Here is a 21,306-nt window from a genome sequence, read left to right as displayed (position 1 = left end):
TTTCATATCTTAAGGAAGATAATAACCGAGTATATTTATGCATAAGATTGAAAAACATTTAAGCATATTTATGTTTCTATCTTATGCTTTATAAGAGGTGGAGGGCGACGACGGGCAGAAGAATCCGCCTTAGACATTCAAAGGTCTGAGTACTATTGGAAGGCCGAATTCTGGTTGCAAAACGAGGTAATTGGCGGATTTCAGATCTGACTCGTGCAAAAAAAACGAACAATAGCATAGATATGATTGTCTTACCAATTTCAGTTTGTTCAACATTTCCCCATCAGGAGTTTCCATCCCAATTTCATTTAAGACCTCTTTCCTGAGTCTTTCTTGTCAATCCTGGTTTAAGCTCAACAAGTAAACAGTCCATGTTAGCAAATTGGATGTGGTTTCATGCCCAGCAAAGTAAAAAGTCTTCCACTCATCTATGATCTCATCCATGTTCAATTTCGGACCTCCGTGCTTCTTTTCATTTCTAGAAAAACCCCATCAACATCCCGAGTAAATCTTCTCCGTCAACATTTTCCGTTCCATTACTGTAATAGTCCCACATTGCTCACAAGAGTGTCCAGAGACTGGGCTATATGTGTAAGCTCAAGCTTAGTAAGTACCGAGGCCTTTTGGGTAGGCTTGTGGTGCCTTCGCCAAGGACAATACCCCGTACCTATTCTCGATAATACTCCTTACTATTTTTTTTTAATTCTCCTTTCAAGCTTCCACAGTTGAAGATTTGACCCTGTCGGAAGATATCTACATTAAAGAAAAAGGAAGTTCACGGGATATACAAGTGATGGGTGTTCAAAATTTTGGAACTGGATTGGAATTTGAACTAGTACTGTTTTCCAGGAAAGAAAACCAATTTCTTAGAGGCAATGGATTGTTGGAAATAAGCCAAATAATAAATAGAGCCAAACCATTTTTTTTTCATTGTGTAGTTGGGCATAGTTGAAAGTTGTATCTAGTTTTATGTTGTGTTTAATCGAAGGATGAAGATTTATGGGCTTGATTTATTAGCTCCTGCAATTTAGTTTTAGTTTTGTAACTGGATCTACAATAGTGCAAGGACCATCATCATAACTAGGAGCAGCTCCAACTAAATCACCACCAACCACGGTTATTCTACAATCATCAACCAAACTAAATTTTATTTTCAAATTGGACAAAATTCTAACGCTCAAAATTAAAAAAAGAAAAATCAAATCATCGTATCAGACAAATTCATCAGAAGAATTTCATATCTAATTGAATCTTAATAGTTTCAAATTAGGAAACCATTTGGACGATAAGACTATGACCTTCCATTATCACTAAGAAATGATAAAAAATCCTCCCTTGGTAATGGTTAGTTATCTCTCCATACGAAAATGATGCTCTTCTCGGAACCCGACCGAAACCCGGCGGGGTGACGTGTCGGGACGTGATTTAGAGAGAGAAATTTTCTAACTTTCTCTCTCTAAATCACGTCCCGACACGTCACCCCGCCAGGTTTCGGTCGGGTTCCGTGGAATCCGTGCCGGGATGTCTATCACGGTTGGTATCCATAAATCCGGTTGCACAATAATTCGGTTGACACTTCTAAATTATGTGACCTCAAATTACACTATTACCCTCATCATTTAGTTCAATCTTCATTAGGCCTTATTTAGCCTTAGGGTTTTCGTTTGGCCTTAGGGCTGGTAATTGACCGTTAATTAGCGGGAAATTTGACTTCACAAACCTCAGAAATCTCTACTACTACTACTGCTTGTCATCCATTTCTGGAGAATTCTATACCCAATATTCCGCGGGAAAATTATCCCCATTTTTAAATCTTTCAATTAGTTTAATTAATAGGGGTTTACTTACTCATGAATTCCTCGGTTTCAGAATTCATAAGGCAGGAAGTACCCGATTGGGACGATGAAATTGTTGCCACTGCTCGATTTAAGGCGTTTAGTGGACAACGATCCGATTGGGAACCCAAATTCTTGTTCTGGAAAGATTTGATTTTAAAAGTAGCCCGACATCTTGGCGTGTTCATCGTTAGGGCATCAGAGGTTTGGAATTTCATGTATTTTTTAAGTTTATTTGTTAGTGAATTAGGTTACCCATTTCTGATTTTGATCAATTTGTTGAAAAAGCTAAGATTTTTGTGGAAACATTGAACTCTGTGACTTTCTTTGTTGTTTGGGCATTTGGGGTTTGATACTTCTTTCTGTATAATATTGGATCAAAATGAAGATTGACCTTTTGTTGTTACGCTTTTTGTTTATACTCTTTGTAGGTAAAGAACAACTGGTTCAGTAGAGGGGGCTTGACGCCTTTATGTATTGATCATGTACTGGTGAGCTACTCCGAACCTTTTCGATACAGTTTCTTGCTAATGTGCTATTCTTATGATTTTGTTGTCTTGTTCTGCCTTGTTTGATTGTGCCCGATGTCGTTTCTGTACTCGTTATATGTTATATGTGTACTTCAGCCCAAGTCACCTACTCTTCTCAAACTAGTCCTGCTGTAGGATAGTTGTCGCGTTTATTCCTCTGATGGTAAAATCATTTACCGATGTTTACTTCTCATTTCTTCCCTATTTTTTGTCAGATTGAAATGTATAATACAGGTGAAATCTTACGAGATAGGGATCTCGCGGATCCAACTACTGGACGCCTATCCCAATTGTTTAAAAGGGTTGTAGGTTTGATTGGTGTTTCCAGATCATCTCCAGAAGAAGTAATTGAAGATTGGCTTATCCTAAGTACACCGCTTCAGGTACTCTTTTGACTCCCATGCTTCTTCTTCCCAAACCGATCTTCTAGTTTTAGTTTATTTGTTATTGCATACTTGCTATATTTAAAAGGTTAATCTGGACTGCCAAGAGGGTGTTAAATCGCTCTACCAATTATGTGGTTGAGGCATCTGCTTGAATGTTGGACTCACTACCCGTTGTATCTTAATGAGGAGTTTGAAATAAAAATGAAAAGTACCTATAAACATATTGTGTCTGCATTTTATGGTGTTTAAAATCTTTTTGGTAGGATTAGTCAAATGGTGGGTAGGGGCCCCTAGCCCGTGCTTGACGAATATATGGCTTCCGATCAAATTATTCTCATGTTTAACGGTCGGACTCCATTTTCTTAATCATGGATAATGAAAAGGCAAGGAATTGTTCTTTTTCCGGTATAACTCAGTCAAGCTGATACATTTATTGGCATATTATTACAGATTCATTAGAGTTTGTTTAAATTGATAGGAAAAAGCTGCTGAAGTTGTCAAACTTTTATCGGAAAGCCATTGGACATCCTTTTGCATTATTACAATGAAAGAGCTCCAGAGAATGTGTGGTGGAAACCGTGAAGCCTCTGCAATTTTGGGTCACTTATCAAGAACTGGAGAAGCCCGATACCTCTCAACCAGTAAAACAGATTTTATCGAGGTAGTGCTTATTCAAAAGCTGATTGTTCAAAGCTTAAAAGAGTTCTGTTTTCCCTATCTGATTTACAAGTACTTGCTTATCTACTAAAGATGGTTTCATTTCAAAATTTTCATTCAGTATTCACTATTTTATTCTTCCTTTTCGGCATTATTAGTAAGATGTGTTAAAATTAGTTGTTTATAGGGTGTCAAGATTTCTCTTGCCAAAGGAGTTGTTCCTGCTATCTCAAGTCTTGACTATGATGTTCTACACTTGATTTGGACGAAGGAGAAGCTTCATGAACAACTTGAAGTGATTGATCAGCGTTATGAGATGTATAACTTTTACCCTTGATCACTTGATGTTTTCTTATCTATGCTATTTTCCGCTTCGTGAGTAATGAACTTGTGTTTGTCTCAAAGCTTGGGTGAAGGATGTTAAATCCCATGAAATGGCCTAACCATAACTTTTGGGATCCAATTACCATTCGTAATGCAAAAATTGCACTGAATATAGTAATTATATGGTGTGTCTCATAAATCGTGTCCTTTCGTAGCAAAAGATGGAAATCAAAATAAAATAATCGTATTCGTGTATTTGTATGTTGCAGGAGGATTGGAAATGTATCAATTTATCTTTGTATTTTCTTTCTACAGGTCAAGAAAATCTGCATTAAATTTCATCAAGTGTGGCAACAAACAGGTAGCTCTCAGGCATGTAAGACAATTAAAAGTCACATCTGATAGCAGAGAAAAGTGCACATCATTATTGAACCGAGTTGAAGAAGTTCTCAACATCATTTCAAATGCTGAGTCCACAAAGAAGGTAAGTTAACTAGAAGCTTATAGTATCTGCTTAACCTCAACAAGGCAAGTCCTGACATTCGTGAACCCCGAACTCACTTCACTTATTAGGCAGTAGGCTTTGCAGATGTATCTTATTTTCAGGGGTCTCAGTGTCTCATCAACTTCATCTTTCTTGGATTTTTGCTTATTCAGTTATGTTGCTTAAACCAGGTTTTTGAAGCAATCAAAATTGGTTCTCGGGCAATTCAAGATAATGGAATTAGTGCAGAAGAAGTACATACTTGCTTACAGGAGCTTGACGAGACTGTTGCTTCACAGAAGCAAGTGGAGGAAGTTTTAGGTAAATTTTGTTATTTTGCAGCAGTCCTTGTTCATCAAACTATCATACTCCCATGATTCAGTTACCTATTGTTAATTCAATTGTCAAGTTTAAATCCTTGGGAGGAGTTCTATAGTCGAATTAACTTGCTTATTTATGTTATCCCCGAAAAACATGACCAGTTCTAACTTTAGCTTTCTCTGTTTGTCGAAATTTTTGCAGTATCATCTCCAATTCAATGCACAGATATAGAAGAAGATTTTGAAGAAGAGTTCTTGAAGTTGGAACTGGAACTTGAAGAAGCAGCAGCTACAGAGACTCAGATATCTAGTCCTCCTGCGGCCAATGTTGCATCGACAGTAGAAATCAAAGAGACATCGCTACATCAAAAGGTAGAAGCTGGTGCAAAGATAGCTGAAGAATCTGCTGAATCGTTGAGCAATAAGTTGTCGAATCTCAAGCTGCTTGAGACAGCTTAGTTTTTATAAATCTCTCTCTCTTCTGTATCTTGTAAGAAAAAACCTTATTAGCTGAGGTCTCTCGTTGTAATACCTAACTGTATTGTTTGGTTTGGTCGAAATATGATCGATCGGAAGCCATTTTGTATAAACAAACATTTCCTTTTTGCTTGTAATGAACGATTTTTCTCAGTTTAGAATCCCATACTCATTCTTTCACAAAGCTTTGGATTCTTGGAATAGTTTCAAGCTTCAGGTTTCAGCTAACTTACTTGCCCCACCTCAATGTATTACACTCTGTTTACACCTCTCTCTCTCAAGTCTCATACGGCACTCTATTTGTTCCTTCTGGTTGCTTACACCAAACTAACATTTTCTCAACTGTTCTTGAAGCTCTAATCTCGGCTATGAAACCAGTCATAGCCAGACAAGTACAAATTGCTTTCCTCACACCAATTTCTTCAACAATCTTCCCCAATCAACTTTTCAAATTTAAAAATTGTAACTTTCAAACTTCCCATGTCAATTTTACCCACCAAGATTCTAAACAGAGTTTTTCGAAGCAAACAGATCTCTTCCCTCACCTGTTTAGTCTTTTAAAATCACCCCCAAGTGTTCTTCAAATTAGAAAAATCCATGGGTTTTTGCTTGTTAATGGTTTCTTCTACACCAATGTAGTCCTTGGTTCTCAGTTGGTGAATCTTTATGTTAACTTTGATTGTTTTCAAGAAGCTTTATTAGTGTTCAATCACTTAACCCAGAAAAATAATTTCGCTTATAACGCAATTCTTAGAGGTTTAATTCATGTTAGTGAGTACTCAGAAGCAATTAAATTCTATGACTCAATGATCAGAGCTAACATAAAACCTGATAATTTTACTTACCCACTTGTTCTAAAGGCTTGTTCTGGATTATCTGATCTTGAAGAAGGGAGAAGGATCAGAGATTCGATTCAATTCGATGAGAAAATAGAACCTAATGTTTTTGTTAAGTGTGCATTGATTGATATGTTTGCTAAGTGTGGCAGCTTAGACGAAGCCCGGGAAGTGTTTGAAAGAATGCCTAGTAGAGATTTGGTTTCATGGAGTGCCATGATATCTGGGTCTGTACAAAATGGGGATTGGTACGAAGCGTTGTGTCTTTTTAGAAGAATGAGATTGGAAGGATTAAGGCCGGACTCAGTGATTGTGGCAACGGTTCTCCCGGCCTGTGGTAGATTAGGAGCTCAACTACAAGGGATGGGTTTCCATGCTTGTGCTGTGGGGAGTGGTTTCGAGGGAGATTTATTTGTCTCAAATGCTCTAATAGATATGTACTCGAAATGTGGGGATACTCACGAAGCTCGCCGTGTATTTTACAGGATGGTATGCAAAGATGTCGTTTCGTGGAGTACTTTAATTGCCGGTCACTCACAGAATTGTGAATACTCTGAGGGGTTAGAAGTGTTTATTGAGATGAAGAACTCAGGTATAAGAACCAATGCAGTCACAGTAGCCAGCATTCTTCCCGGACTTTCCAACCTCAAACTGTTAAAACAGGGTAAAGAGTTGCACAATTATGTTATAAGAAATGGGTTTGAATCTGATATATTTGTTGGGAGTGCATTGATCGATATGTACGCTCACTGTGGATCTATGTCAGAAGCAGGATTTATCTTCGAGATCATGTCAAGTGAGGATATAACTATATGGAACTCAATGATTGTTGGGTATAGTCTGAATGGAGAAATTGATTCAGCATTTAGAGTCCTACGAAGAATTGGAGAATCTAAACTAAAACCGAATTCGATAACCATACTGAGTATTCTTCCATTATGCACCAGATGGGGGATACCGAGACTAGGAAAGGAGATTCATGGCTTTGCAACTAGAGCTGATCTTATATCTATGGTTTCGGTAGGTAATGCCCTCATTGACATGTACTGTAAATGTGGATACCTTGAATTCGGAACTAAAGTTTTCAATCATATGGTAGACAGAGATATTGTAACATATAACACAGTTATTGCTGCAAATGGGATCCATGGACATTGGGAACAAGCGTTTTCGTTTTTCAGACGAATGAAAGAAACTAGAACAAGACCCGATAAGGTAACTTTTATAGCGCTTTTATCGGCTTGTACTCATGGAGGTCTAATTGATAGAGGTTGGTTCTATTACAATTCCATGATGAATGATTATGGAATTTTGCCAGACATGGAACACTACTCATGCATGGTGGACCTTCTTGGTAGATCAGGGAAGCTTGATGATGCATGGGAATTTGTTAAAAAGATGCCTGTGGAACCAGAGATTGATGTTTTAGGTAGCTTACTAGGAGCATGTAGAGTTCATAACAAGGTTGAGTTAGCTGAGCTTGTAGGGATGCAAATATTCGCGAAAAATCCAGAAGATCCAGGTTATCATGTTCTTTTATCTAATATCTATGCTTCTATTGGGAGATGGAGAGATTCATCAAGAATTAGAGCAATGATAAAAGAGAAGGGATTGACGAAGAAACCAGGAAATAGCTGGATTCAGGTGGGTTCTTGTGTTCGAGTTTTTCATGCGAGAGATCGGGCAGGTATAGATGCTGATGAGATCCAAGAGATTCTTGATTGCTTGGTTTTGGATATGAAAGATGAAGGGTATCTGCCAGATGTAAGCTTTTCCTTGAATGATGATCTTATTGGAGATGAACTAGCAATGTTCAAAATGTAGTCGATTCTCATGAACTTACCATCTGATGGATTTCGCAACAATGGAGTTATCTAGTTCAGGTTCGCCAAGATAGGTGGGAACCCAAAAAAGTTTATCTGAACGTGGCGGACCTGAATCCGGGCTCCTTCGGTAGCTTAGACTCAGCTTCTGATCTTTTGGCCAATAGGAAACTGTGAACTGTAAAATGACAGGTTTGAGATGAAAAACATAGGCTAAAGGGAACTGTTAAAGGCGCCTCCCTCGAGGCAAATTTTAGGGGGAGAGTATGAAGAAAGTGGCCGATTTAACAAAAAAGGTCTGTAATACAATTGCCTCTATCAGTTTCACTAGGGCGGGAAATCGGGCAGGTATGGGCGCCCACGAGTAGACTTGCATCAGGCTCGGGCGAGTTGGGTAGATTAGGTGCTTGGCTGTTAGGGTAGCCGGGCGAATCAGGCGGGTACCCGCTCAGCCCAATGACGAATTGTCGAGAGAGGTGTACGAAAAGATTTGTTCGAAAACTATAATTAGTCTAAATCTAGGGGAGTTTTTTTTTAATGCATATCAAGTGGTTATGTAATGACAATGTTAATTGTTCGGAAAAGAAATAGAAAGAACAATAAGAAAAAGGAGAAAGAGTAGAAAGAAAGAAAAAGAGAGTTGTTTGGTCTTGTATGAGGAAGATATGAGAACTTAAATGCTTTTGGTTAAAGTTGAGTGTCTCCACTTCAAAAGACACACTGGCCCTACAACCCAATCTCTGTGTTTAGTTAGAACTGATTTCAACCCTTCTACATCTTTGTCTGGTCCTTTACAAGTAGGGAAACCTTAGCAGGACCAAATCACAACTTGATCCCACAAGGAGAGGATCGGCTAAAATTTGGTCCCAACACCGCGTCTAGGGCACGCATGTACCAATGGGTCACTGTGACCACCGACAGCTCGCTCTACTATATCCATAATAGGAATACTATCACCTCCAACTGGACGATGAAACAACAGAAAAGATAAAGTATAGTATTGATTGTTGTTTATAGTTATAGCAATAGAAACGACAAACGACAAATTGTACAACTATGGTTGAAAGCGGGTGAAAAGAATAATACTCTGATAGCAACATATATGGTTTGAGTGATAAGTATGTCAAATGGGTGAGGGGTGACTGAGGGTGTGAGTGTTAGTCAATTTGAAACATTTGTGAATGGAGAAGTGGTCCTATTAGTTTAGATTTATTGTTTGCATTTCCATAGGGTGTGTGTTAAAGATCTCAAGGCCTATATTATCCTATCATTCAATGTTTTCCTAGCCCATAGAAAACGATTGCACATCGTAAATATCTTAACGGAATTCATTAGAGGCTATCTATTATCTAAAAGCTAAAAGAATGCGGATGATATAATGTCACTAGTTAAGGTAGGACAAGATGAAGCGTGGCGTGGGTAGGGGTGGGAAACGGACCGAACGGGTAGTCCACGGTCACTTACTCTTCCGGTCCGGGCAGAATGGACAAATTCTCGATTTGTCCGTTCGGACATCCGGACAAATCGGGCGGTTACTTGACAAAATTTCGTTGTCCATTACCCGTCCATGTCCGCCTAAATTGCCGGGCAATCCGGGTACCGGACCGGTCGGACTCGGGCACAATGTTTCATTTTTTACTTGAATGCCTATAAAAGATATTTATTAAGATTTCACCCAAGCAATGTCGATAAAACATAATCCCACATTGTAAACTTAGTATTTCCATGCATATATGTGTAAGTATGTAATCTAAATGTTAACTATATCAATTGATTCGCATACACGTGTAAGTGCGTAGTCTAAATGTTAACTATATTAATTGATTATAACTACCTATATATGATTAAAATGTCTAAGTAAGTCGAAAATATCAACCGGTCGGGCTTATCGGTCGGACTCGGGCGGAATGCCGGTTAGAGCCTCTTGTCCGTGTCCGTCCGACTAAATTTGCCGGTCCGGTCGGGTAGTGTCCGTCTCGGACACCGGGCTCCCACGGTCACATCGGACTCGGGCGGTTCGCGGGCGGATCCGGACTCACGGGCCTTTTTCCCACCCCTAAGCGTGGGTGTGAATGTGACTATAGTAAGGACATGTTTGAGGGGGTGTGAATGGTTCTGTCGCACCGTGTCCCATCAAACCACACAATTTTCTCAAAGAGGAAGGGACCTCTAAATACTAAATTAAATATTATGAATTGTCAGTCTATAATAACTAAAGAAATGTAACGTAGTTAGTAAGCATCTTATACAACAATCATGATAGAATAACCAGTTTAATGCTCTCTGATGTTTAAGAGTAAAAATTACACAATTTAGATCCATCTGAGATAGCTATCTTAGTTTTTTCACTAAATGAATTACGTGTAAAAAAGAATCATAATTTGAAGTTATCCGAGAAAAAGTCCTAAATTATATTTCCCTCTTGCCTCCCAAATTCTAGGCCAAAAGATGTCCAAAAGAGAGAATGTGTGTTTAATTTAGTAGATAGAGTAGGTTTGGTAGAAATAATAAATGAAATCAAAAGTCCCTTAGGTAATAGATTCCAATCCGTGGGGGGACGTTTAGGGTGGCGCCAATGCCGTCCACAGCTACGTGACAATGTCGGCCACCCACACGACAATCCAAACCCAACTAGTCTTTTGAAGATCATCCCCCCACTTCTTTCTCTTTCTCTCTCTTGATCTCTATTTAAACACAAATTTGGCGGCCTTCTTTTCTCTCTAACTCTTACAGGTAATCAAAGCAGCACACAATGGGCTCAGACTCATCTTCTTCCTCCTCTTCAATTGATAGTACTAGCTGCTATCCTTATGTCTCTTCATCATCTTCCAACAGAGACTTCATGAACACTGATCTTAGCTTAGGATTGAGCATCTCATCTTCTTCTTCCTCCCCACATTACAACTCAAGGTAAATTTTAATCTATGTTTCTTTTTGTGCATTGTCAGCATGTCTCGAACCCTTGACTTCTAGGGTGGAAGACTAAACATCTTACTGTTCCAACTAAGGGTTGTTGGCGATACTAATCTATGTTTTCTTTGTATTTGTATTTAAAATAGGGGTTCTGTTTGGCCGCCGATTAAACCCCTAATGAGAAATACATTTACAAACAAAAGAAACAACAAGAGGAATGAGAATCCACCAACCTTGTTTGTGAAGGTTTACATGAAAGGATTTCCAATTGGGAGGAAACTTGATCTCTTTACTATCCACAGTTATGATGATCTCATTCAAACTCTCTCTCATATGTTCAAAACTACCCTTCTCTGTAAGCTATTATACTTTTTCTTTGAACATACCAACAATAATGAATAATGTGTAACAAAATGTTGTTAATCTTATGAATTATATGATTATAGATCCGGACGCTGATAATCAAGTACAATATGATAATGTCTTGACCTATGAAGACAAAGAAGGAGACTGGATGATGGTTGGAGATGTTCCTTGGAAGTAAGTTCTTCACAATCGATTCTTTCCCCGTAAACTACTTATTACTAATTTGCTTGATTGTGGATTTTTTTTTTTCAGTTTGTTCTTGACTAGTGTGAAGAGATTGAAGATCACAAGCTCACACCTTTGTTAATTCGGTTGCAATGAATCAATCTCTCTTTCTTGTGGTGCAGAAAGAAATCAGTTCGGAGAAGATTAATTTTTTTGACACAGTAAGATTCGAATTAGTCTTCGTCTACAGTGCAGAGACATATGGTACCACCCAACTCTAATGGAGTATACTATGACTAGAAACTAAACTCGTTAAATAATACAATGTACAAATAAATACACTCACATTTTAATATCCAGTATTGAAATATGAGACAGATCACGAAGAAGAGATGAGTCCCAGATAGAGAATCAGGATTTATAACATACCCTTTTCTTTATGGGACCGTTTAGAGTTGGGTTGTGCACAAACTTTTTCATACGCTGGAAACAAGATGTGACATATAAGCTTCATATTTTATTAATTTTGTGAAGTTAATCCTGGATTCCGTGTAATAACCATAAATCAAAATTTGATTTCAAGTAATCCAAGTAATGCGGAATCAAACTAATTTTGTGACATTTCTATTTAAATAATTATGTTGCCAAACGACACTAAGTAAAGAATTCGCACAATGAGTTTTTGGTCTAGTGTTTGCACCTCTCTTAAATTTTTGAGGTCTTATATTTAAGTCCCAGTAGAAGTAGTTTATCTACAAAATTTTATACACAATGTGTATAAAATTATGGTTGTATGCGTACGACTATTGGACAAACATTTATACCATCTCAATGTAACTTGTATCCATGTATATTCTTGGTTGATCAAAAGTTATGTAGTCATTTCGACAAGAAAAAAAGTGATCTCGAGTTAGAGTTACAGGGTGATAGATAAATGTGACTTTACAGATTCATAGATAAGATGGCAAAAGAATTCCAAAATGTAGATTATAAATACCCCAAAAGCCCAATGAAACAATTAAATGAGAAAAAAATCCAATCTTATGATGGCCTTTTTTCCATTATGGGAGTGTCTTACTGTTACAAGTAGTGCAGCTTACTAAGTCATACTAATATGGCCTTATTGATCAAGTCTTCCACGAATCTAGGATTTGAATTAGTCAATAAGTTTGTTATGAGTCCTAGCTTTTCAGAATTTTTAGGAGATAGTTATGGCACTAATAAAAGTAGTATAAATATGTTGCTACAAGTCAGTCGTAAGCAAAGAAGTGTGTGAAGTCAGTTGTTTGTTTCTTCCATTGTTATTAATAAAATTAACTCTTCTCCATATCTTGTTTGTTCTATTGACTGTACTTTGCTATAGTCATTTTTGTGTTATGGTACCAGAGCAAGGTTGCTGATAAGGTGTTTGAGTTTATTACTCAGTGAATATAGTTCTTATTATTAGTTGGTGAAAGAGTCATTTAGCCTCTCAAGATGAATGGTGGGAATGGTTCTTCTCAAGCTGCTGTTGACAAATTGGTCGGGAACAACTACAACTATTGGAGGTTATGTATGGAAGCTTATTTACAAGGGCAAGACTTGTGGGAGCTTATCTCTGGTGCTGATTCGGTAATTCCAGAAGACACCCCACAAAATGCGGATCTACGACGAAAATGGAAGATTAAATGTGGCAAAGCTTTATTTGCTTTGCGAACTTCGATTAGTAAGGAATGCATTGAACATGTTCGTGATTTGAATTCACCAAAACAAATGTGGGAGACACTTGAACGGTTGTTCACTCAAAAGAACACGATGCGACTACAATTTTTAGAGAATGAACTTGCTGCAATGGTTCAAGGTAACCTTTCGATTTCAGAGTATTTTTTAAAAATGAAAAATTTGTGTTATGAAATTTCAGAACTGGATATGGAGGAACCCATCAGCGATGCACGTCAGCGTCGATATCTAATTCGTGGTCTACGGAAAGAGTTTATGCCATTTATTTCTTCAGTGCAAGGGTGGGTAAACCAACCTTCAATCGTTGAGCTAGAAAATTTACTCACCAATCAGGAAGCCTTGATGAAGCAGATGACCAACAAACCCCAGCCACAGGTGGATGATCTTCTCTACACAAGAGATCAAAAAAAAATTGATCATTCTTCAAAGCGTTACACAAATGATGGCAAGCTATTTAGAGGTGAAGATGATGGTAGCAGCAAAACCTGTTATAGATGTGGAAAGTTGGGACATTTCAGGCGTGACTGTCGAGTAAAAGTGACATGCTCCAGATGTGGCAAATCAGGTCACATAAAGAAGAATTGTCAGATTCAACTTGATAATGAGGAAGCAAATTTAATAAATGATCCTAAAGTATCCGACGAACCAGAATGGGAACAATGTTTCTCCATTGAGACTATTGATGTTGACAATGTAGCGTCTATTGTGCAATCGACCGACACAAATAAAGATGTGGCTGACTTTATAGATTACAAAAGTGAATGGATATGTGATTCAGGTTGCTCACATCATTCAACTGGAGATGTTAGCTTACTCTCAGATGTGCGTCCACATACAGGAAAACGAGTTATTGTGACAGCCGATAATTCATTACATCCTGTAATGAAAGAAGGAAACGTTAATCTCAATGTTGAAGGGAGTCATGTCAGTGATGAAGGTATTGCTCTCAAGGATGTTTATCATGTCCCTGGTTTAAAGAAGAATCTTGCCTCAGTTTCTCAGATAACTGATACAGGTAAATATGTTTTGTTTGGTCCTGGTGATGTAAAGATTCTTGCGAATTGTTCATATGCTACTGCAGATGTTCTTTTTACAGGAAAAAGAAAGAATTCTTTATATGTTTTAGCTGCAAGTGAAGAATATATTCGAAAGACAAGTCAGGGTACTAGTCCTTCAATTTGGCATGCTCGGTTAGGCCACATTGGCTATCAGTTGCTACAACAGATCTCTACAAAGAATCTACTTGATGGTGTTCCTCTCTTTAAAGATATGAATATAAATGCAATATGTGCTGGCTGCCAATACGGGAAATCCCATCGACTCCCTTTTCCGAAATCGGCGAATCGTGCTTCTTCCTTATTTCAGTTAGTTCATTCAGATTTGATGGGTCCTACAAAAACACCAAGCTATAGAGGTTTTCAATATGTGATGGTTATAGTAGATGATTTTTCACACTTTACGTGGGTCTATTTTCTAAAACAGAAAAGTGAAGCTCTTCCTCAATTCATCCAGTTCAAGATGCAAGTGGAGAGAGATTTTGGCTATAACATCAAGTGTTTGCGAACTGATAATGGAGGTGAATACATGGCTAATGATTTCTTTTCATACTGTGAGTCACATGGAATTCAACGGCAAATGACATGCCCGGATACGCCACAACAAAATGGTGTGGCGGAACGAAAATTAGCCCATCTCACTGCTGTTTGTCTCTCTTGGCTACACGACAAGAACCTCCCAAGGGAATTATGGGCAGAAGCTACTCAATGTGCATGTTATGTTATCAACAGATTGCCCTCATGGCCAGGTAAGGAATTATCTCCCTTTGAAATACTTTATGATATTAAACCAAATGTAAGTAACTTTCGAGTGTTCGGATCAATATGTTATGTTCATATACACAAATGTGACCGAACTAAACTTGATCCAAAGGCTCGAAAGTGCATTTTTGTTGGATATGATCTTCGTCGAAAAGGTTGGAGGTGTATGGATCCTGAAACAAAACAGTCAATTACTTCTCGTAATGTGATCTTTGATGAGGTATCAACGTATTATCCTGCTGTCCATATGAGAAGCAATTCGACCAATCTTGAGCCTTTTTCGAGCAACACAAATTGTGAAGAGTTAAGGAGGACGAGTTCTTTATTTGAAGCACCAATTCAGCAAGAAGCACCCCCTAATCAAAGACCAACAAGGGAAAGAAGACAACCTGATTATCTAAATGATTATGAGGTTCAACTGAACTATTCTTCGGTAACATCATGTTTCTTGATGGGATTAACATGTGAAGATGAACCGAGATGTTACAAAGAAGCTCAAGGGATAGTTGAATGGGAAGCTGCTATGATTGAAGTAATCGAAGCTCTTCATAAGAATGATACATGGGAATTAGTATCAAGGCCAAAAGATGTTGAGTTAGTATCTTGTAAGTGGGTTTACAAGTTAAAGAAGAAGGCAGATGGGACAATCGACAAACACAAAGCTCGTTTGGTTGCACGCGGTTTTTCACAACAACATGGGTTGGACTATGAAGAAACATTCAGCCCCGTTGCAAAGATGGTGACAGTTCGGACTGTTATTTCAATGGCAGCATCTAACAGTTGGAATATGTGGCAACTTGATGTAAAGAACGCATTCCTATACGGTGAGTTGGATCGTGAAATTTTTATGGAGCAGCCCCAAGGTTTTGTTTCGCATAAGCATCCTGATCATGTGTGCAGACTTAAGAAAGCTTTGTACGGTCTTAAGCAAGCTCCACGCGCCTGGTATGGTAAAATTGCACAATATTTATCGTTTTGTGGTTTTCGTTCCTCAAGTTCAGATCCGAGTTTATTTGTGAAGAGTAATTCATCCATGTGTATTATACTTCTTCTTTATGTCGACGATATGATTATCACCGGTGACAACAAGGATGAAATTTCACGTCTCCAAGACGATTTATCTATTCGATTTGAAATGAAGAACCTAGGAGAGGTCCATTCCTTTCTTGGTTTGGAAATTGTTAAAACAGATGGATATTTTATTTCTCAGGAATCTTATGCTACAAGGTTGTTGAGTCGCGTTGGCATGGCAGATTCAACACCAATCACCACACCAATGGAACCGCAACTCAAGTTACATAAAAATGAAGGAAAACTACTAGACGATGCAACAAAATATCGTCAACTTGTAGGTAGTCTGTTTTATTTGACTATTACAAGACCTGACTTAGCATACTCTGTTGGAATTGTATCTCAATTCATGGAAAACCCATGTGTTGGTCATCTAATAGCAGCAAAGCGGATTCTTCGTTACGTAAAGAGTACATTGCAGTTTGGTCTTTTATATAAATCAAAGATATGTTTCTCTTTACATGGTTACACAGATGCTGATTGGGCTGGTGATGTTATAGATCGACGTTCAACCACAGGATATTGCTTTAATATTGGTTCTGCTGCAGTTTCTTGGTGCAGTAAGAAGCAACAAACCATCTCTCTTTCAAGTACAGAAGCCGAATATGTTGCAGCCACCATGACAACACAAGAATGTATTTGGCTTAAGCGTTTACTTCAAGATATTGGGGTTATTATTAATTATCCAGTTCCTATAAGTTGTGATAATGAAAGTGCAATCAAGCTAGCTGGTAACCCCGTGTTTCATGCTCGGACAAAACACATTGAGGTTCATCATCACTTTGTTCGTGAAAAGGTGTTAAATCAAGAAATTGTATTACAGAAAATTGATACAAATGACCAAGTTGCTGACATATTTACTAAAGCTCTTCCACGAACTAAGTTTGAAGTCTTCCGGGATGCTCTTGGCGTTAGTCATCGTAAGTTTGCACTAAGGGGGGGTGTTACAAGTAGTGCAGCTTACTAAGTCATACTAATATGGCCTTATTGATCAAGTCTTCCACGAATCTAGGATTTGAATTAGTCAATAAGTTTGTTATGAGTCCTAGCTTTTCAGAATTTTTAGGAGATAGTTATGGCACTAATAAAAGTAGTATAAATATGTTGCTACAAGTCAGTCGTAAGCAAAGAAGTGTGTGAAGTCAGTTGTTTGTTTCTTCCATTGTTATTAATAAAATTAACTCTTCTCCATATCTTGTTTGTTCTATTGACTGTACTTTGCTATAGTCATTTTTGTGTTACTTACGACTTTATTCCATATATTTCTGGACTAAATGGTCATTTTAGTAATGGAGTAGAGTTTTTAGTCATGATCCTTAATGTTTGTGGACCATTGAGCCATTATCCTTTTGTGGTCTTGGTAAAATCTTCGTGTGCTTCAAGACACCCAAGTAAGATGGATGCCGCGCACGGGTGCATCATGATCATGTACCCGATTTGGTGTACTGTGTACATATAGAATTCTCTTACCAAAATTGTAGGTTCAACTAACAAAACCATCTTATTAGAACCGAAAAAGACACTATCCAATACGAATTCTGGTCGAATCCTAACGGGCTGGCGTGTCGGATGTAGAGAGTTCTAAATGTTTCACTTTCTCTCTCTAGATCCCGACACGACACATCAGGCTGCCGAAATTCAATCGGGACTGGTGGGGGGCATAGCATCTGGGTTGAGAACTACTTCTTGGCTCGTTTTTTTGTTTCTCACACATAAAGTAAGTATAAAACCCTAGCGGATGGGAAGAAAATCCTGAAAGGGGGAAAAGAAAAACAGAAAATCAAATCATGAAATATGTGGCGGGAACTCCTTCTAAACCACTACCCATTAAGTTCAGACTGTAAGTTCTTTCTTCCCTACTCCTCCTTAATCTATTTAGGGTTTCAAGAAATTCTTTCGCGCTTAAAGGCTTATTGATTTCTATTTTCCACCCTAAAACCATTATAATTTCCGTTTGAATGACAATTTAACTGTTTTTATATGTTTTAATTTACAGCCCAACTTCTGAAAATTTAGTTCCAATTCGTTTGGATATTGAGATCGATGGGAACCGTTTCAGAGATGCTTTCACATGGAACCCTACTGGTATATGCACTTCTCGTTCTCTCACTAAAGGCTTTATTTTTTTGTTACTTATTTAGGTAAATTGATCCATTCAAGTTTTAGGGATGAACTTTGGTTGGTTAGATTTATTTATGTAGTTTTTTTGAGAAAAGGGGATGAATTAATCAAGGATGAAGCTATAATGGGATGACCCAAATCTTGTTTAATCATTCATATTTTCATCTTGGAATGAAGAATGTATTTGCTTCGGATCTTCGGAACTGTGATCCTGTTTGGTGTTTGATGTTATACCCAGTGTAGTAGCTTCAATTATACGAGAAAGAGTAACCAAGTATCCTACTATAACACGGAAATACACTGAAAAGTAGTGTACACGTTACAAAGATATTCTGTTTTCAGCTCCTAAGCAGTTTGACTCGGCCAACTCAGCCGAATAACTCCGGACTCGGTCGGGCTCGGGGACAAGGGATTAAATTTTGAAATATTCGGTCGACCGAAAATATTTCCATTTCCATGCCTTCCGGAATTTAACTAAGTTTCTCTTATCGATGCATTGTTAAGGAAATAAATTTCGAACTATTTCGGTCGAAATGACCAAATTATTTCCATTTCCATGCCTACTGAAATTCCCACCGGAACCGAAACCAAAACTTCATTCTTGCCAGGGGATAGCCCGAAGTGATCCTGACCAAGTCTCGAAGTCGATTCCGAGCCGAGTCTTAGTTTAACAACTTAGTTCAGCTTGAAGGATATAGTTCGAACAATCTTAATTTTAGATGCATCAATTCCATTATATACTAACTGATAGAAACCTTTGTGAACTTCTCACAGTACCTAATCTTTACGTGGAAATATCAGTTTATTGGGTTGTCAATGTTCAATTTGCCTGATATACTATAGTTTATACTCCTGTTAGGCATCGATAAAATGTTTCTATGTCTTGAAATATGTTTTATTTGTCTGAGTTATAGTTGTCCGTCGTTTTTGGCACTAAACAAATGTTTATGTGTTTTAAAAGATCCCGATTCTGAGGTGGTTGTGTTTGCAAAAAGGACAGTGAAGGATCTGAAACTCCCGCCAGCGTTCATTACACAGATTGCGCAGTCAATCCAAGTAAGTTTGTTCATGGCTCTGGAGCTTCATACTTGGGGTAGCTTATTATAGACACACTTTGTTATATGTCCAAAAGGTTGTGAACGCTTCCATATTAAATCACAAAGATTGCATTTGAATGCGAACTCTATCATTCCAGTATATATTTGTTTTAGTCAATCTGGGAAATTGCCAAGTCCATTTCCTTTAGTGCTGGCAGTTCCACCTCCATTTAGAAATTTTATTCGTTGCTTTTTGATATGTCACCAGTCACAGCTCACAGAGTTCCGATCCTTTGAAGGTCAAGACATGTATACTGGTGAGAAGATTGTGACTATCAAGGTCTGCCTCGTTTATGAACTTCTCATTCTACTTTTTTCGCTGTGTACATGCCTTTAACTTGACTTAGCAGAAATTTAGCAATTGTTTGCTTGTTTCAGCTCGATCTTCGTGTAAATAATACGATCATAAGGGATCAGTTTTTGTGGGTAAGTCTTCTTCAATATCCTTCTTACGGGTAGCGTTTAACAATTATTGAACGTTGAAAAATTAATCTTTCCATATTTTCCAGGATTTGAACAACTTTGACAGTGATCCAGAAGAATTTGCAAGAACTTTCTGCAACGACCTGGATATTAAAGATCCTGAAGTTGGGGTAAGCATTACTTGTTCATTCCTTTTTTCGTTTATCTCAAAGTAAACTATGGACAAGAGTTCTTGGAAGAGCTTGATTGATGTAATAATTGTTTTCTTTTTTGCAAAAAGAATGCTTTTCTCTAAGATATCAAAGCCTTGACATTTGGTAATCTCTTTTTTAAGTTAGTAATCTATCCATTTGACATTCCAAATGCAGATTATATTCAACTGAAGCCGGATATTCCCTATATGGCTATATCTGTTATGTTCTTCTAACATCTCATATATGGATTTTTGGTGAATGATATCTAATTACTTTAATGTGACTTACTTCGGTAACTTGGTAATGTGCAGCCAGTAGTTGCAGTTGCAATTAGGGAACAGCTTTATGAGGTAAAAGCTCGTCAATTACCTGCTCAGTTAACTGCTCACACCTTGCAATATTTGTAAGATATATCTTTCTCTTTTCTCCTCTGATGAATTGATGTTGCAGATTGCAATCCAAAGTGTGGCCTCTGCACGAGAAACCAGAATAAGCAAGAAAGGTCGCCGAGGGTCTGACTATGCCTCCGCCAGGTTTGTTTTTATTGGCTCTGGGATTCATTGAAATTGCTTCCGAGTATAACCGGGTATAAATGTGATTATACTACACGATTATAAGCTTAAAACTTGAAAGCCTAAAAAACCTTAAAAAAAGACAAAAAAGACAAAAGGTTGGATCTTTTGTAGTAACTCAGATGCTATTTTGTCCTGCTGCAGCAAAGCAGGTGGTGCTGCCTTGGACTTGGTAAAGTTATTCGGTGGAAAATCAAGCGTTGTCCGGTAAGAAGGCGTCTTAAAACCCATTAGATTTTGCTTAATCATCAATTAGTTTCTATCTGTGACTGCAACTTGCAATTCCTCGAAATCAGGAGAAGGAAGGAGTGGGATTTATACGAACCCATAGTTGACCTTCTATCAGCTGAAGAGGCAGAAGCTCTTGATGCAAGAGAAGAGCGAAATGCTCGGTAAGTAAATATGCATATATGATCAAAACAAAACCATCTAAGCTATTATGATTTATGAAGTAATTATATATGCATCTTATTGTGCGTTTTGTAGAATGAAGAAGAGGTTTAACGACAAGGATGATGTTTATCTAACAAACTATACAAGCAGCTAATTAACTCTCAGGCTCATGTTTCTTATAGCCAGGTAAGATAGTTAGTTCCAAAAGGTTATCAAACTGTATGTTGTCTTATATTCGATTCACTTAGAGTAACTTGCAGAATTCACAAATGTAAATCGTAAAAATGCTGCTCTCTTGTCTTTATTGTTACCCTATTTTTGTTCATATTTCATTTTTGTGTCATCATCTAAGCATAAACTTTAAATGGGAAGGGAGACAGAATGTGAATCATGTAGAATACAATAGTGCGATTGGGAAACCTTTGGGGTGTCCAGACAAAACTAGTCGTTTGGGGGTTAAATTGTCAAAACCCAAAAATACTAGCCGTCTGGGGTGTTTTCGGGGTCTGACAGGCTGGGGCGGCACATCCATCATGCCTGGCCTGGGATAGCCTGTGTTGACACCCAACATGTTGGGCCGTTAATCCAGTCCGAAGACTGCTCGGCTGGGCCCTAACTGGGCCAACATGCTGGGCAGAGCGGCGGGTGGGTTTGCTTTATGGAGGCTGGATGCGGGCCCCCAAATGGCAGCTGTAGGGGGTGGATAGTGTGAGAGCACTACAGTAACATCCCAATGAAGAAAAGCTCCTTGTTAGGGCCTGCTGAGAGTAGCTTCCTTAATGT

The 21,306-nt window shown here is 38.1% G+C and overlaps 4 protein-coding genes across 7 annotated transcripts; all 4 read left to right on the top strand.

Moving 5' to 3' along the window:
• Window positions 1-93: 93 nt before the first annotated feature.
• On the top strand, window positions 94-5,197 carry LOC147559712 (SNF7 family protein). 3 transcript variants are annotated; one of them, XM_086661608.1, is made up of 9 exons: window positions 94-143; window positions 1,870-2,039; window positions 2,267-2,326; window positions 2,581-2,748; window positions 3,230-3,412; window positions 3,596-3,726; window positions 4,048-4,216; window positions 4,408-4,537; window positions 4,739-5,197. In XM_086661608.1, the coding sequence occupies exons 4-9, from the start codon at window positions 2,587-2,589 to the stop codon at window positions 4,993-4,995; spliced, it is 1,032 nt and encodes a 343-aa protein (XP_086517734.1). In that variant the 5' UTR covers window positions 94-143; window positions 1,870-2,039; window positions 2,267-2,326; window positions 2,581-2,586; the 3' UTR covers window positions 4,996-5,197. The 3 variants fall into 3 exon arrangements, with proteins under 3 accessions (XP_086517734.1, XP_086517733.1, XP_086517735.1); XM_086661607.1 differs by lacking the exon at window positions 94-143 and having other exon boundaries at window positions 1,488-2,039; XM_086661609.1 differs by lacking the exon at window positions 94-143 and having other exon boundaries at window positions 1,575-2,173; window positions 2,224-2,326.
• Window positions 5,198-5,218: 21 nt separating this feature from the next.
• On the top strand, window positions 5,219-8,307 carry LOC147559711 (putative pentatricopeptide repeat-containing protein At3g01580). Its single transcript, XM_086661604.1, has one exon. The coding sequence runs from the start codon at window positions 5,382-5,384 to the stop codon at window positions 7,671-7,673; it is 2,292 nt and encodes a 763-aa protein (XP_086517730.1). The 5' UTR covers window positions 5,219-5,381; the 3' UTR covers window positions 7,674-8,307.
• Window positions 8,308-10,354: 2,047 nt separating this feature from the next.
• On the top strand, window positions 10,355-11,707 carry LOC147559710 (auxin-responsive protein IAA31-like). Its single transcript, XM_086661610.1, has 4 exons — window positions 10,355-10,582; window positions 10,732-10,940; window positions 11,032-11,125; window positions 11,204-11,707. The coding sequence occupies exons 1-4, from the start codon at window positions 10,425-10,427 to the stop codon at window positions 11,256-11,258; spliced, it is 516 nt and encodes a 171-aa protein (XP_086517736.1). The 5' UTR covers window positions 10,355-10,424; the 3' UTR covers window positions 11,259-11,707.
• A 5,396-nt stretch (window positions 11,708-17,103) lies between these two features.
• Window positions 17,104-20,855, top strand: BSH (transcription regulatory protein SNF5, putative (BSH)). Of its 2 annotated transcripts, XM_086661602.1 has the most exons (11): window positions 17,104-17,563; window positions 17,720-17,808; window positions 18,806-18,900; window positions 19,150-19,221; window positions 19,320-19,367; window positions 19,451-19,534; window positions 19,870-19,908; window positions 20,009-20,091; window positions 20,275-20,337; window positions 20,427-20,522; window positions 20,617-20,855. In XM_086661602.1, exons 1-11 carry the CDS (start codon window positions 17,511-17,513, stop codon window positions 20,675-20,677), a joined length of 783 nt encoding a protein of 260 aa, XP_086517728.1. In that variant the 5' UTR covers window positions 17,104-17,510; the 3' UTR covers window positions 20,678-20,855. The 2 variants fall into 2 exon arrangements, with proteins under 2 accessions (XP_086517728.1, XP_086517729.1); XM_086661603.1 differs by lacking the exon at window positions 20,617-20,855 and having other exon boundaries at window positions 17,211-17,563; window positions 20,427-20,526.
• The last annotated feature ends 451 nt before the right edge of the window (window positions 20,856-21,306 follow it).

Source organism: Eschscholzia californica, unplaced genomic scaffold (genome assembly GCF_041429995.1).
Source record: "Eschscholzia californica isolate CP2 unplaced genomic scaffold, dmEscCali1.0.p SCAF_2, whole genome shotgun sequence".
Lineage (NCBI taxonomy): Eukaryota > Viridiplantae > Streptophyta > Magnoliopsida > Ranunculales > Papaveraceae > Eschscholzia > Eschscholzia californica.
This window is presented reverse-complemented; position numbering and strand designations above follow the sequence as displayed.

Bases quoted from the DNA above. Each gene is read 5' to 3' on its own strand.
- BSH (XM_086661602.1), top strand. From the start codon at position 17,511: ATGAAATATGTGGCGGGAACTCCTTCTAAACCACTACCCATTAAGTTC. The intron at 19,909-20,008 runs GTAAAAGCTCGT...TTGATGTTGCAG, and splicing joins TTAGGGAACAGCTTTATGAG to ATTGCAATCCAAAGTGTGGC. The intron at 20,523-20,616 runs GTAAGTAAATAT...TGCGTTTTGTAG, and splicing joins AGAGAAGAGCGAAATGCTCG to AATGAAGAAGAGGTTTAACG.
- LOC147559711 (XM_086661604.1), top strand. From the start codon at position 5,382: ATGAAACCAGTCATAGCCAGACAAGTACAAATTGCTTTCCTCACACCA.
- LOC147559712 (XM_086661607.1), top strand. From the start codon at position 1,851: ATGAATTCCTCGGTTTCAGAATTCATAAGGCAGGAAGTACCCGATTGG. The intron at 2,749-3,229 runs GTACTCTTTTGA...TTAAATTGATAG, and splicing joins TCCTAAGTACACCGCTTCAG to GAAAAAGCTGCTGAAGTTGT. The intron at 3,413-3,595 runs GTAGTGCTTATT...AGTTGTTTATAG, and splicing joins GTAAAACAGATTTTATCGAG to GGTGTCAAGATTTCTCTTGC.
- LOC147559710 (XM_086661610.1), top strand. From the start codon at position 10,425: ATGGGCTCAGACTCATCTTCTTCCTCCTCTTCAATTGATAGTACTAGC. The intron at 10,941-11,031 runs GTAAGCTATTAT...ATATGATTATAG, and splicing joins GTTCAAAACTACCCTTCTCT to ATCCGGACGCTGATAATCAA. The intron at 11,126-11,203 runs GTAAGTTCTTCA...TTTTTTTTTCAG, and splicing joins GTTGGAGATGTTCCTTGGAA to TTTGTTCTTGACTAGTGTGA.